The 14,335-nt window shown below is 38.0% G+C and overlaps 1 protein-coding gene across 1 annotated transcript in view; it reads right to left on the bottom strand.

Moving 5' to 3' along the window:
• The window catches only part of LOC126175988 (mutS protein homolog 4-like), a 256,389-nt gene that overhangs the window by 85,370 nt on the left and 156,684 nt on the right, over window positions 1-14,335 (bottom strand). The window contains exons 11-13 of the mRNA XM_049923100.1: window positions 9,753-9,856; window positions 2,817-3,036; window positions 2,630-2,731 (exon numbers count right to left, since the gene is read on the bottom strand). Of these exons, the coding sequence (XP_049779057.1) occupies window positions 2,630-2,731; window positions 2,817-3,036; window positions 9,753-9,856 (426 nt within the window). The remainder of the gene's footprint in view (window positions 1-2,629; window positions 2,732-2,816; window positions 3,037-9,752; window positions 9,857-14,335) is intronic.

The following is a 14,335-nucleotide window of genomic DNA, read 5'->3' as shown; positions in this document are numbered from 1 at the left end:
CATATCTAACAACTGAGTGTAGGCATAAGTAGTACAAGGTGTGATTGGAAAGTTTTAAGAATGGATCCGCTACTGCTTACTGGTTTGGCACGCAGGTACATGGAGGGTGGGGAGTACGTCATTGCCTTGTCCTTGAATGCCCTTAAACAGGAAACTGCATTTCCTTTATCCAGTTCATTGTGGCAGCTGGTTGAGGGCAGCTCTGTTAGGACTTGTTGCTGGATTCTGTCTGCAAGAAAATGTACGTTAAAATGGAGCAATGAGTTTGTGTGAAATTTTGTTTTAAAACTGGGAAATTAGCTTCTCAGACTTATGAACTGTTAAAAATAGCTTTTGGAGATAATTGTTTGGGCCAGTCATTTGTTTTTAGCTGGTTCAACAGATTTAAAAATGGCTGTGAATCATTAGAAGATGAACCATGGTCCGGCCATCCTTCCACCTCAAAAATGAATGAAAATGTTGTGAAAGTTTGTGACTTAGTGCAATCTGATCGTAGATTTACAATTAGGGAGATGGCTGATGAACTTAATTTAAGTTTCTATGCAGTTCAGTCAATTTTAACTGAATATCTGAATATGTGTCGAGTGTCCGCAAAATTCATTCCAAAACTGTTGTCAAGTGTCCAGTGACAATACCAACTTGAAGTGTGCCAAGAACTTATTAAACAAACTGAAAATGACCCAGATTTGTTAAATAGGGTAATTACAGGTGACAAATCATGGGTATGATCCTGAAACAAAAGTACAGTCTTCGCAGTGGAAGACACCAGGTTCACCACGACCGAAAAAAGCACGGCAAAGTCGATCAAAAATGAAGACAACATTGGTGATTTTTTTTTTTATTCAACTGGTATTGTGCATCATGAGTTTACCCCTGGAGGACAGACAATTAACCAGGAATACTACAAATGTATCGAGCATTTGTACAAAAAGGTGCAGAAGAAAAGGCCTGCTTTGTGGAAAGACAGGAGTTGGGTGCTACACTGTGACAATGCTCTGGCTCATCGTGCCTTCTTCATCATTGAATTTTTGACCAAATTGAAAATTCATGTGCATCCACGACTGCCATATTCCCCTGATTTGGCCCCCTGTGGACTTCTACCTGTTTCCTTAACTGAAATTTTCACTGAAAGGGAAGCAATTTGACTCAATTGAAGACATCCAGGCAAACACAGAGAGTATCCTTAACACACTTTAGCAAAAATATTTCCCGGAATGTTTCCAAAAGTGGAAACACTGTTGGAGTCAGTGTTTTCAGTCAGAAGGGGGCTATTTTGAAGGTAATGCATCCCAGTAGCATGTAAGTACCACCATTGTACAATTACAAGCCCATTCTTAAAACTTTCCAATCACAGCTCGTATGTAACTAAAAGACACTGCCTATTACACACTGATGATAAGACTTTAAGGGCATAACATGCTGATGGCATTCTGTCAGCAAATATCTTTGTATTTTCACACTATTTTAATTGAGAATCATAATTCATTCCTAAATTTTTTTTATTTGTTATGCAGTTTACATTTAATATAATAGTTATTTGTCCCTATACAAATTAAAATCCAGTCATTTGTTTCCTTTGTGTTCAATATTACTTTGCAGCATATTGATTGACATTAAGAGCTTCATTGAGGGTTTCATTTGTCTTATGTGCAATGAGTTTCCTTGTTTTCTCACTGACAATAGCACTGATGTCATCAGCTAAGAGAATTTTTCTGCATGATTAACACTACTGCAAGCTCCTTAATACAGACCATGACCAGTACTGGTCCTCAAACGCTAAGAGAGGAATTCTTATATTAATATAATGTGATTCTGATAGAGTCTCACTGAAATTTTGGCCTTATTTGAGGTTTTGTGACCTCTATGATTTGCACTCTGTCTGTTAGGTGTGGTTGAACGAACTTCAGCCAGTCTAAAATTATATGATTTCTTGTTGATTGGATTTGGAACAAAGATGTTTTATCAAGAGATGAGTCAGTGAACTATGGTTCTTGTTTGTCAACAATGTGTACAAACAGTTCACAATAATAACTTCCAGGAGGCACAGAGTATTCAGCTTAAAATACTTGGGCAACAAGCAAAGTCTATGAAATATTTAGAATAACAAAAATTGAATGCTGCCATGTAAACTCATTATGCTGACCAAAAACAGATAAGAAGAAAATGGAACAGATTTTATGACAACAGAAAATGAAGAAGTATTCAAAGCAGTGAAAAGTAAGAGGAAAACATCAAAAAATAGCTTGTAGCAAATGTGAGAACAAAAGACACTGAATTGAAATTAAACTCTGTTAATCAGGGGAGTCCTTTTTATTGCCAATCTCTGATTAGTCTTGTACAGTGAGTGCCCCCTTGATTAGATTTTCTAGGTGTTTTGGTATGCTATATCTTTGCATTAATTTTCCCTCAGAATAAGGATGTCTCTCCAATTCACAAGGAGTGTTTTTTGTTTTTGTTTCAAGCGATTGAGACTGCTCTTGAACCTACTCAATCTTTTTCCATTTTCACTGCTGCTATGCACAGACATTTAAAAATTTTAATATCTCATAGTACAATATGAAGCTATGTTAATCTTATTTTATAACTCTTGTAATTATCCTTTGCCACTCAAGAAAATGTGGTTCATTACCTGTGCCATTATTTGCAGTAAAACAATCTGTCGAAGATAAATGGTTTTCCCACTCATATTTGGTCCAGTTACAATTTGAAAATTTTTATCTGCCATGGCAAACTGTAAATTTGAAAGTAAGAAACTGTTTACATTGTCATACCACTTCATCATTATAACATGCGAAACTGTGAAAAATTAATCTTACAATATCATTAGGGACTGGCTCAGTTGGATTAATGAAATCCAATATGGGATGTCTTGAGCTCTTGACATCTAATCTATCTCCAAATTGTGGACAAACGTAACTTGGCAGAGCACTTAGTTTAGCAAATGATGTGAGCATGTCAAGTTCAGAAATTTTTTCACATAATTTATAAAGACATCCAACTTCTTCCCGAATTTCATTTAGTAGATCAAGAATCACTCTAAAACATAAAAATAACAGCAGGACAATAATTTTAATATTACAATGAGCTGGTGATTATACTAATGGACTAGAATAGTTTATCCAATCATTGTGAGACCATTACACATGTTAAAAATGACTAAGAACATATTTCAAGTCAATGTAAAGAACTATAATATATATCAGTCTTTGTAAAAGAAATGTAAAACTGCAGATACGAGGGTAATCCTAAAAGAAAGACCTCCTATTTTTTATAAGTACATAGACCTGTTTATTTACATCAGTTTACAGCTTGGACATTTAGCTATTTTTCAACAAAATCACCATTTCTGTTGATGCATTTTTGTATGCTCATGTCATACCAGCTCGCTGCCATACTGTTCGGAAAGTTATGAACCTCTTCTTTCATCTCGTCATCAGAGCTGAATCGCTTTCCAGCTAAATGTTCTTTTAACCTAGGGAACAGGTAAGAGACACTGGGCGCCAAGTCAGGACTATAGGGTGGGTGGGTGATTATGTTCCACTGAAAGTGTTGCAGGAGAGCCATGGTTTGCCAAGTGATGTGTGAGTGTGAGTGAGCGTTGTCATGGAGAATGTGTATGTCCTTGCTCAACATTCCTCTTCTCCGTTTCTGAATTGCCCGTTTTGAGTTTTTTCAGAGTCTCACAGTACCTGTCAGCATTAATTGTGGTCCCAGTGGGCATAAAGTTGACAAACAATACCTCTTTCCGGTCCCAAAAACTGGTTGTCATGACTTTACCCACAGACTGTGTTTGTTTGAATTTCCGCAGCTTTGGCGAAGAAGGATGCTGCCTCTGGTGTGATTGTTGCTTGGTCTCAGGTGTAAAGTGGTATGCCCAGGTTTTGTCACCGGTGACAACTGAGTCCAGAAAGTTGTCCTGTTCGGCTTCAAGGCAGTGAAGAAATGCACGGGAAGCATCAACTCATTGCCGCATGTGGTCCTCAGTCAGCATGCGTGGCACTCATCTTGCGTACACCTTCCGGTAGTTCAGTGTTTCCATTAAAATTCTGTGAGTGGTGCTTCAGAAAACATAAGGAACCAACGTGCAGAGATCATCCAGGGTGATCTGCCGATCTTCACGCATGCTTTGCTCAACCTTCAACATTGTCTCCTCAGAAATTGACGGTCTCCTGCTCCTTTGTTCGTCGTGAATTTTAGTCCGACCAGCTGCAAACTCTCTACACCACTTACGAACATTTTTGACGTCCATGCATGACACACCATACACTTCCATCAATCGGCGATGGATTTCAATCCGTGCAGTGCCCTTTGTGTTGAAAAACCGAATAACTGCATGCAATTCGCACTTGGCGATAACATTCAATGAGAGCTCCATTCTCAATGGCTGCCAAGCCAAGACTGAGCGCCTCAGTGTGCACAGTGTGCGCATTTACACAAGCGCGTGAAGCACTCTTCATAACAGTGTGACAAACTGCCACACAAACAGAGTTCTGCACTTATAAAAAAATAGGAGACCTTACTTTTGGGATTACCCTTGTAGTTAAATACTTAACTTTTTATTTTTCAGTAATTTTAGGGCACTCAACAATGACACAATTAGCATTTTATTTTGAGTTGTACAACTAACAGAGAGAAGGGAGAAAAATTGAAGGCAACAGGACATATCGTATCAAGCAAAATTTTAGAGGTAACTTAGGTCACAAATGCATCTTTGTGAAGTATGACCTTCAAAGGGCAGCCAATCAGCAATAAACATTCTGAAGAGTGGCATTTATCCTAACTTGTCCCATCTGGCAACTCTTATGTTAAAGGCCACAGATATTGCTCAAATTAATTGCTTAACCTAAGAAGCCAAGGCTAGGCAACATTTTTATTCTCACCCAAAGTTGGTTGCAGTAGATGAAATGTAATCGTGATGTTTACTGAGTAAAGCTTGACCATTTAAGCAGCTAAGCTAAGGGTACAATAAATTCATTAATTTGTTGCATTAATAAGAAGCACTTCAGAAACAACATGACGAAAGATAGCTGACATAAGACATAAATGCAGTGTTGTTAATAATGGAACCTAAAGACTATATATTTTAATTTTTCCTAATGCATAGGTACCGAGAATGGAATTTTATTCTAACATGTAGACAAGTAACAGTAAGATAATAAAAGGATAAAAAATAAAACAAAGATTTTTTTCTCAAATCAGTTTGTTCACAGAAACTGGTCAAAATTTCTACCTCCAACATCACTACAAAGTGGACACTAGCGAAGTAATGTTTCGAATACCTCCTAAAATATTACTGACATATCATGAATCTGCAATCTCAAAAATTCTTGCAACCAGCTTTTCATGATGTTGATTCAGGCCTGGTAAAATGTGTCCTTCAGAAAAGCCCACAAAAAGAACATTGATGTTAAATTGGGCAATTTGAGAGGCAATTCTCGGGAACTAATGGTCCCGACCCAACTATGCTCAAATATTTTAGTCAATTGTTGCCAGACTGATGACTATCAGATATTTACAACAAGTGCTCCTGAATATCCCACTGATGATAACTGCACACATTAAATTCCCTTTCACAGCAAACATAGTCACAACAGTAAATAGAATGATACAGTAGAGATTACAATCGTTGGGAAGCTGACAGTGTTCTAATTTCCAGCAATATGTACAGTCTTCTGCATTAAAAGCAAGAATCTTTTGTGAATGATAGACATGCAAGCAGTTTTCATTTGCAACATTCCAGACAACCTAATGAGCGAGACTGAGTTCATAAGCTACACTTTTGTTGGTAACTGGAAGTAGAGATAGTGGAGTATTACTTCATCATGTTCTGAACTGCTCATTGTACTTTTGCATCCTGCATTGGCTTTATCTTGCGTAAACAAGCTCTATTATATGGCAAAAAGGTGTTGCAGGAAATATGTTTAAGAAAAATGTTAGAGAAAATTCAACTACTTAGGAATAGAATAGAGAAGTCACCACTTATCTGACTTAATAACTGTGAAAATCACACATTAAATGACGTTACTAAGAACTAATCCTTCCTAGGTTTTTTTGAGAATTCGGTTGATATTCATTTATTTTTTATTTATTTATTTATCTCTTGTTCCGGTGATCCATGTTGTGACAGTATCACAGGATATGGAACGTGTCAATTTTACAAGCTTTTGGCCAGAATTAATGGTAATACATAAAACAAAACAAAAACAGTAAACAGTAACTTAGGTCCCACTACAAAAAAAAATACATTTTAGATATAGATATAGATTACAAAACAAAAAACAGTAAACAGTACGGTAACTTAAGTCCCACTACAAAAATACATTTTAGAGAGAGATAAAGATTACAAAATAATAAGTGTTACAGAGAAATAAATATTGCAAAATATATGTTTACAATAAAAATATTCGGTATTACAAATACAAATTTTGGCATACATTTGCAATTTACAATCCAAGAGATGTTAAACACTGTAGTTCAGGAACTCTTCTAATGTATAAAATGATCCTTGCAATAGAAACTGCCTTAAGGTTTTTTTAAACAGGAGATCATCATCTACCAAACACTTCATGTTTCCTTCTAGTATTGTGACTGTGATATGCACTATTCAGCTTAAAGATGGATTTTTCTTTCCTTATGAAGCACATCAATGAGAATATACACTCCTGGAAATTGAAATAAGAACACCGTGAATTCATTGTCCCAGGAAGGGGAAACTTTATTGACACATTCCTGGGGTCAGATACATCACATGATCACACTGACAGAACCACAGGCACATAGACACAGGCAACAGAGCATGCACAATGTCGGCACTAGTACAGTGTATATCCACCTTTCGCAGCAATGCAGGCTGCTATTCTCCCATGGAGACGATCGTAGAGATGCTGGATGTAGTCCTGTGGAACGGCTTGCCATGCCATTTCCACCTGGCGCCTCAGTTGGACCAGCGTTCGTGCTGGACGTGCAGACCGCGTGAGACGACGCTTCATCCAGTCCCAAACATGCTCAATGGGGGACAGATCCGGAGATCTTGCTGGCCAGGGTAGTTGACTTACACCTTCTAGAGCACGTTGGGTGGCACGGGATACATGCGGACGTGCATTGTCCTGTTGGAACAGCAAGTTCCCTTGCCGGTCTATGAATGGTAGAACGATGGGTTCGATGACGGTTTGGATGTACCGTGCACTATTCAGTGTCCCCTCGACGATCACCAGTGGTGTACGGCCAGTGTAGGAGATCGCTCTCCACACCATGATGCCGGGTGTTGGCCCTGTGTGCCTCGGTCGTATGCAGTCCTGATTGTGGCGCTCACCTGCACAGCGCCAAACACGCATACGACCATCATTGGCACCAAGGCAGAAGCGACTCTCATCGCTGAAGACGACACGTCTCCATTCGTCCCTCCATTCACGCCTGTCACGACACCACTGGAGGCAGGCTGCACGATGTTGGGGCGTGAGCGGAAGACGGCCTAACGGTGTGCGGGACCGTAGCCCAGCTTCATGGAGACGGTTGCGAATGGTCCTCGCCGATACCCCAGGAGCAACAGTGTCCTAATTTGCTGGGAAGTGGCGGTGCGGTCCCCTACGGCACTGCGTAGGATCCTACGGTCTTGGCGTGCATCCGTGCGTCGCTGCGGTCCGGTCCCAGGTCGACGGGCACATGCACCTTCCGCCGACCACTGGCGACAACATCGATGTACTGTGGAGACCTCACGCCCCACGTGTTGAGCAATTTGGCGGTACGTCCACCCAGCCTCCCGCATGCCCACTATACGCCCTCGCTCAAAGTCCGTCAACTGCACATACGGTTCACGTCCACGCTGTCGCGGCATGCTACCAGTGTTAAAGACTGCGATGGAGCTCCGTATGCCACGGCAAACTGGCTGACACTGACGGCGGCGGTGCACAAATGCTGCGCAGCTAGCGCCATTCGACGGCCAACACCGCGGTTCCTGGTGTGTCCGCTGTGCCGTACGTGTGATCATTGCTTGTACAGCCCTCTCGCAGTGTCTGGAGCAAGTATGGTGGGTCTGACACACCGGTGTCAATGTGTTCTTTTTTCCATTTCCAGGAGTGTATATTGCGCAGTGGATGTAAGTATTTCAAGCTTCTTAAAAAGATTCCTGCATGTGGCTCTAGGATGGACTCCACACGTGATCCTTATGGCTCTTTTTTGTACACACAGTACTTTTTTAGCCAGTGGCTGATTTCCCCAAAATATAATTCCAAATGCCATAATTGCATGAAAGTATCCATAATACGTTGACTTCATGGTTTTCATATTTCTATAAGAAGAAACAATGCCCAATGCATATGTTGCTGAACTTAGTCTTTTGCACAGATCCACGATGTGGTTGGACCAATTCAGTTTGCTATCAATATGCAAGCCTAGGTATTTTGAGGAATCTACCCCGGTTATTGTCTGCCCACCTACCTTTACAAATATTTCCTCATCTTTGGATGTTTTGTGGAACTGAATGTAGTTTGTTTTACAGTAATTTAAAATAAGACCATTAATGTTGAACCAGTTCACCGTTTCATTTATAACCTTATTTGCCGTTACCTCAAGCTTATCTTCCGAATTATCAATAAGTAGTGTAGTGTCATCCACGAAAATGGTGAATCTACAATATTCCGTAGAAAGAGGAAGATCATTTATAAATATAATAAAAAGTAGGGGGCCCACAACTGAGCCCTGCGGCACTCCACGTGTAATGGTACCCCATTCTGAAGATATTGGGACACCATATTGACTATCTACTACAACTTTTTGTTTTCTGTTTGACAGATATGAGTCGAGCCATTTCCCTGCTGCACCACTTATACCAAGATGTGCAGCTTTTTGTAAAAGAATTTGGTGATTTACACAGTCAAATGCTTTTGTTAGGTCACAAAATATGCCAATCACTTTCAGTTTTTTGTTGATAGATTCCAAGAGTTTGCCAGTAAATGCAAATATTGCATCTTCTGTTGACAAACCTTTCTGAAATCCAAACTGACTTTTGCTAGTAATTGCCTTTCAAGTTTGTCACAGACTTCTCAAATACTATATTTTATTTGGCTGTTATTTGTCAGCAAATGTTCAACTATCCTTGAAACTGCACTTTAGCCCATTTCTCTGGATACTTTGTAATGTTATTAACCCACAGTGGGTGCTTCATAACCTGGTGGTAATCATACTCACTCAGTAAAAATCCTGCAGTATGTCTGAGTTGAGTTGTCTTCAACTGAATTGTTCAGTGTCTTGCGCAACTAATTAACTTTCAGTTTTCCATCATATTTGCTGAGTGAAGATATTTTTTGTGCCCTCCTCATCATTGTCATGAACACCTGACACTCAATGACACAATGACATGGAGAAACCATTGTTGAATGGCAAAATCTGAGTGAAATATAATAAAAGAGAAAAATGTGTAGGTTCATATTTAATGTCTTGTTATAAGTCAAATGACTGTCAATGGATGAGAGAGAAAAAGTAATAGATGTGAAACAGGAAAGGAAAAGGACTGGTGGAACATGAAAATTACATAGGGAAGAAACAAAAACACAAAAGCATTTGTTTTGTGCTAAATTAGTTAATTAACACTCACAATTTGAATAAGCAATGAAGGTTAGTTAATGAAATTTGGTATTTTTTTCATTTTTGTGGTTATATTATTTAAAACTTAAATTTTTCTTGCACAAGCAAGAAAGAAATTGAAGGTTTCCCGCATTTATAGTGTGCTTTCCTTTTACAGAAAAAATACTTACACATTGCTTAGCATCTGAATTTCATGAAAAGCTTCTTTGCATCTCTCATCAGCCTGTATTAAAAGCTCTGTTGTAAAGCAAAATGTTGATCTGTTTCTTTGAACCTATAAAACATGCAAACACCAATAATACTGGAATGAGAAATTGGAAAGAATAAAGTTCTAACCATAATTGAAAATAGAGAACCACTCTATAGGGACTGTTCATTAAATTTCAGACTGCTGGAAATATGGACATCTATTACTAGTTTTATTGAAATATGGGTAAAAGTGGAAGTTGTAAAATTATAATGTGAAAAAAGGTAAAAGTTTATACAAAGCTCTGTAGCATAACAGAGTCTCTGTATAAAGGTCTCAAACAAATATTCTGAACTATGATCCAACTGTCATATATGTCACCCAACATCTTCAACATTCATCCACTACATAAGCTACTACACTTCACAAACATACAAACAGATCTACAACATAGCTATGGATATGGATATAGCATTTTCATGCTGGTTTTCTGGCCACCAAAAGGAGACCTTTTTAGTTGCCCAAAAACCTAAACTCTTTGTGAAATTCATATTTACTTATGACATCTTTATGATTTAAGGCCCTAAATACCCCAGCATTGATGTTTTTTCATAACCTCACTACTTCCTCTCAAATTCAGTTCACTTGATCCTTATCTGTTTGAAGAACAGTCTTCCTGGACATTGAGCAATAACTCTCTGGTGACTTTGCAAAAGACCAGTGTCAATAAAATTTTCTCTTTGAAAGTTTCCACTCTTTTCACTTGAAAACATTTCTTCCCTACAGTCTTAGCATACACAGCCATTATCTGCAGTGAAACACAATGCCATTACCAATACACTGAAAGCTCTGCATAAGTTCTTCAGTGACAGGCACTATCATCCACATCTGTTCTACAAAAAGGTATAACATGAAATATTCTTTGAATAGTAAACTCACATCTGCAAACTAGGCACACATTAGCACCCCCCTCAATACAATTTGCAGTGGAAAGCTTGGAACACACTCTATTTATTTATTTATTTATTTATTTCTTACACCGTGGATCCAACTGTGACAATTTCACATGGATGTAGTGTGTGTCAATTTTTACATTGTCAATGACAAGTACTTGTACACTATGTTTACAGGTAAAGAATATAAAGTTACTTAACCACTACAATGATCCATAACACAATATAATGGAATGAGAATCCTTAGACCTACAGATTACAGGTATAAAACAAAGTAAATTAAACCTGAAAAGGTCATACAACCCAGACTGTTAAATATAAGCAGTTAACACTAAAAGAGTTACATATGTGACAAGAATGTTCAGCTTAATGTTCAATTTATATGATAATACATCTTATTTTAAGGCCGTTTCTCACTGTGTTTCATAAACTCTTCCAAACTGTAAAATGACATGGCTAAAAGAAATTGCCTCAGAAGCTCTTTAAATGTAGATTTGTTGGCAATTTCACATTTGATTTCTGGAGGAAGAGCATTAAATATCTTTATACCAGAGGACTGTACACCCTTCTGCACAATCTTCAAATTTTTACCTTCAGTGTGGAAATCATGTTTCCTCCTTGTGTTATACTGATGGTATTCACTGTTACATTTGTATAAATCAGTGCTTTTACTTATGAAACACATAAGTGAGTATTTATATTGAGAAGTAGTTGTAAGAATTCCCAGATTCCGGAATAGGCTTCTGCAGCTGCATCTAGGATCTACATCAGACATCACTCTTACAACACGCTTCTGAGCAATGAATATTTTCTTTGCAAGAGGTTGATTTCCCCAGAAAATAATTCCATATGCCATCAAAGAATGGAAGTAACCATAGTATGCAGCTTTTTTAATGCTTAAGTTTGCACTGACAGAGATGATTCGCATTGCAAAAACTGAAGAGCTGAGTCTCTTGTAAAGATCTAAAATGTGATGGGACCAGTTTACTCTACAGTCAATCTTCACGCCTAGAAACTTTGTTACTTCCACTCTTTCTATGACCTGTGTGGCATATTTAACAGTCATTTCTTCCTCAGTTTTGGCAGTTGGGGTGAACTGAATATAATTAGTCTTACTCAGGTTAAGTGAAAAACCATTTGCAGTAAACCACTTCATTAAATCTATAAGAATAGTATTAACAGACTCTTGAACATTTTCACATTTAAGACCATTAACCATTATGTTAGTATCATCTGCAAAGATGGTAAAATTGCACTGAATCATTGAAGAATAAGGTAAATCATTTATAAATAACAGGAACAGTAAAGGACCAAGAATAGAGCCCTGTGGAACTCCACAATTTATGTCTCTCCATTCCGATGAAATCATTCCACCACACAAATTGTCTGACTTATCTAAGACTACTTTCTGTTTCCTCTCTGTCAGGTATGACTGAAGCCAGTTATTTGCTACACCACTTATTCCTAGATGGTCTGCCTTCAGTAACAGTATTTGGTGGTTCACAGTGTCAAAGGCTTTACATAAATCACAAAATAACCCTGTTGTCACCATTTTCTCATTTAGAGATTCCAAAACCTTATCTATAAAAGCATATATTGCTTGTTCAGTTGACAGACCTTTCCGGAAACCAAACTGATGTTTGCTGAGAATATTGAATTTATGTAGGTGTTCTAAAATTCTAGAATACATGAGCTTTTCTAGTACCTTTGAAAACACAGTCAGGAGAGATATTGGTCTGAAATTTTTAACATCAGTTTTCTCCCCTTTCTTAAAGAGAGGCTTCACGATAGCATACTTTAGTCTATCAGGAACAATTCCTTGCTGCAAAGAGGCATTGAAAATATGACACAGTATATTGCTTACAGAAGTACAACACTGCTTTAACAATTTGCTAGAAATATTGTCTACTCCACAGGAGTTCTTGGTTTTCATGGAGGCAATTGTTCTTTCAATTTCTGATACTGTAACGGGTCTAATATGCATTTGGATGATTTTGTTAGGGAAAGCATTTCGCAAAAAGGTCAGGGCATCATTCACAGAACCCTTGCAGCCTATTTGCTCAGACACTGACAGGAAGTGTTTATTAAAGATTTCAGCTATGATCTCAGGATTTTGCACAAGATTCCCTTCATGTTTGATTATGAAGTTTTCTACAGCTCTTTTTTTATTGTTCCCTGTATCCTTGTTAACTATTTGCCAGACAGTCTTCATTTTATTATTGGAGTTATCAATTTCTTTTACATAATACAGTGCTTTTGATGTCTGAATAACTTTCTTTAGGATTTTACAATACATGTTATAATGGCTGATTAATTCTCTGTCCCTTGACCCTCTGGTTGCAACATAAAGTTCTCTCTTATATTTACATGACACTCGAATACCCTTTGTGATCCATGGCTTCTTTAAGGACGAGGAAATATTGTTCCTAACAAACTTTTTAGGAAAAGCTTCTTCAAAGTGGGATAGGAATTCATTTATGAATATGTTGAACTTTGTATCAACATCATCTACTCTGCGAACTGAATTCCAATCTTCATGCTGCAGCTTATGGTTAAAAAATTCCAGGGTCTCTTTGTTCATAAGTCTGATTGCCTTCCAGGATGGGACTGCTTTCTTGACAGGTCTGTAGTCATGTCGAGTGAGGAGCTGTCCATCATGGTCTGATATGCCATTTACTATTGCAGTGACAGTGAAGTTCTGGTATAAATTTACATCTAAAAATATATTGTCTATCAGAGATTGACAGTCAGGTGTGATCCTAGTAGGAAAGTCAACCACTGATGTAAGATTGTAGGAACTCAGCAAATTCTGGAGCTCTACTTTGTTGTTGCATTCCATTGCGAAGTTGACATTAAAGTCCCAAAGTAAGATAATGTCATTATTTTTAGAAAATAAGGTTGATAGTAACAATTCTAACTGAACCATAAAGACTGTGAAATTGGTTCCTGGTGCCCTGTACACTGTAACTACTATTAATTTGGAACTGTTTAATGACACTTCTATTGCACACACTTCAAACTGTTGGTCACTGCAATATTTCCTTACATCTACAGATCTAAAAGTTAAATTATTCTTAATGAAAATTACTACTCCACCTTTTCTCATGCTATCTCTACAGTAGTAGGTGGCAAGGCTATAACTGTCTATATGTAACATTTCAATTCCTTCTGTAATATGGTGTTCTGAGAAACATAAGATCTGAGCATTGTTCATAAAGTTTTTGTTATTTATGTTAACTTCTAATTGATCTAGACATAATAATTTGCAGTATCCTACCAAAATCTTTCTTACCACTTTTAAATTGGTGTTTTTCCACTGTCCAACTGATACAACCATACACTAATCTGGTTCCTAACTATTCCTACCACTGGTGTATTCTACCTCAGTGGTCCCAAGGCCATTTGGGAAAGAAGCCATATAATATATCAACTTCACTGCAACTGTTGCAGAGATTTTTGGGTAGGCATGACCGCCAACCAAACAACTGTCCAACCTCTGTGAATAGTCAGTGCTAAACAGTGGCCAATATCAAGACTGACCACCCAACTGCACAGCAACTACTCTGCACAACATGTCAAAGTCAATGGCTTTTCATGACCTGTACCATCTGGT

Source organism: Schistocerca cancellata, chromosome 1 (assembly GCF_023864275.1).
Source record: "Schistocerca cancellata isolate TAMUIC-IGC-003103 chromosome 1, iqSchCanc2.1, whole genome shotgun sequence".
In the NCBI taxonomy this organism is placed as follows: domain Eukaryota; kingdom Metazoa; phylum Arthropoda; class Insecta; order Orthoptera; family Acrididae; genus Schistocerca; species Schistocerca cancellata.
Note: the sequence above shows the minus strand (reverse complement) of the source record. Positions and strands in the feature narration are given on the sequence as shown.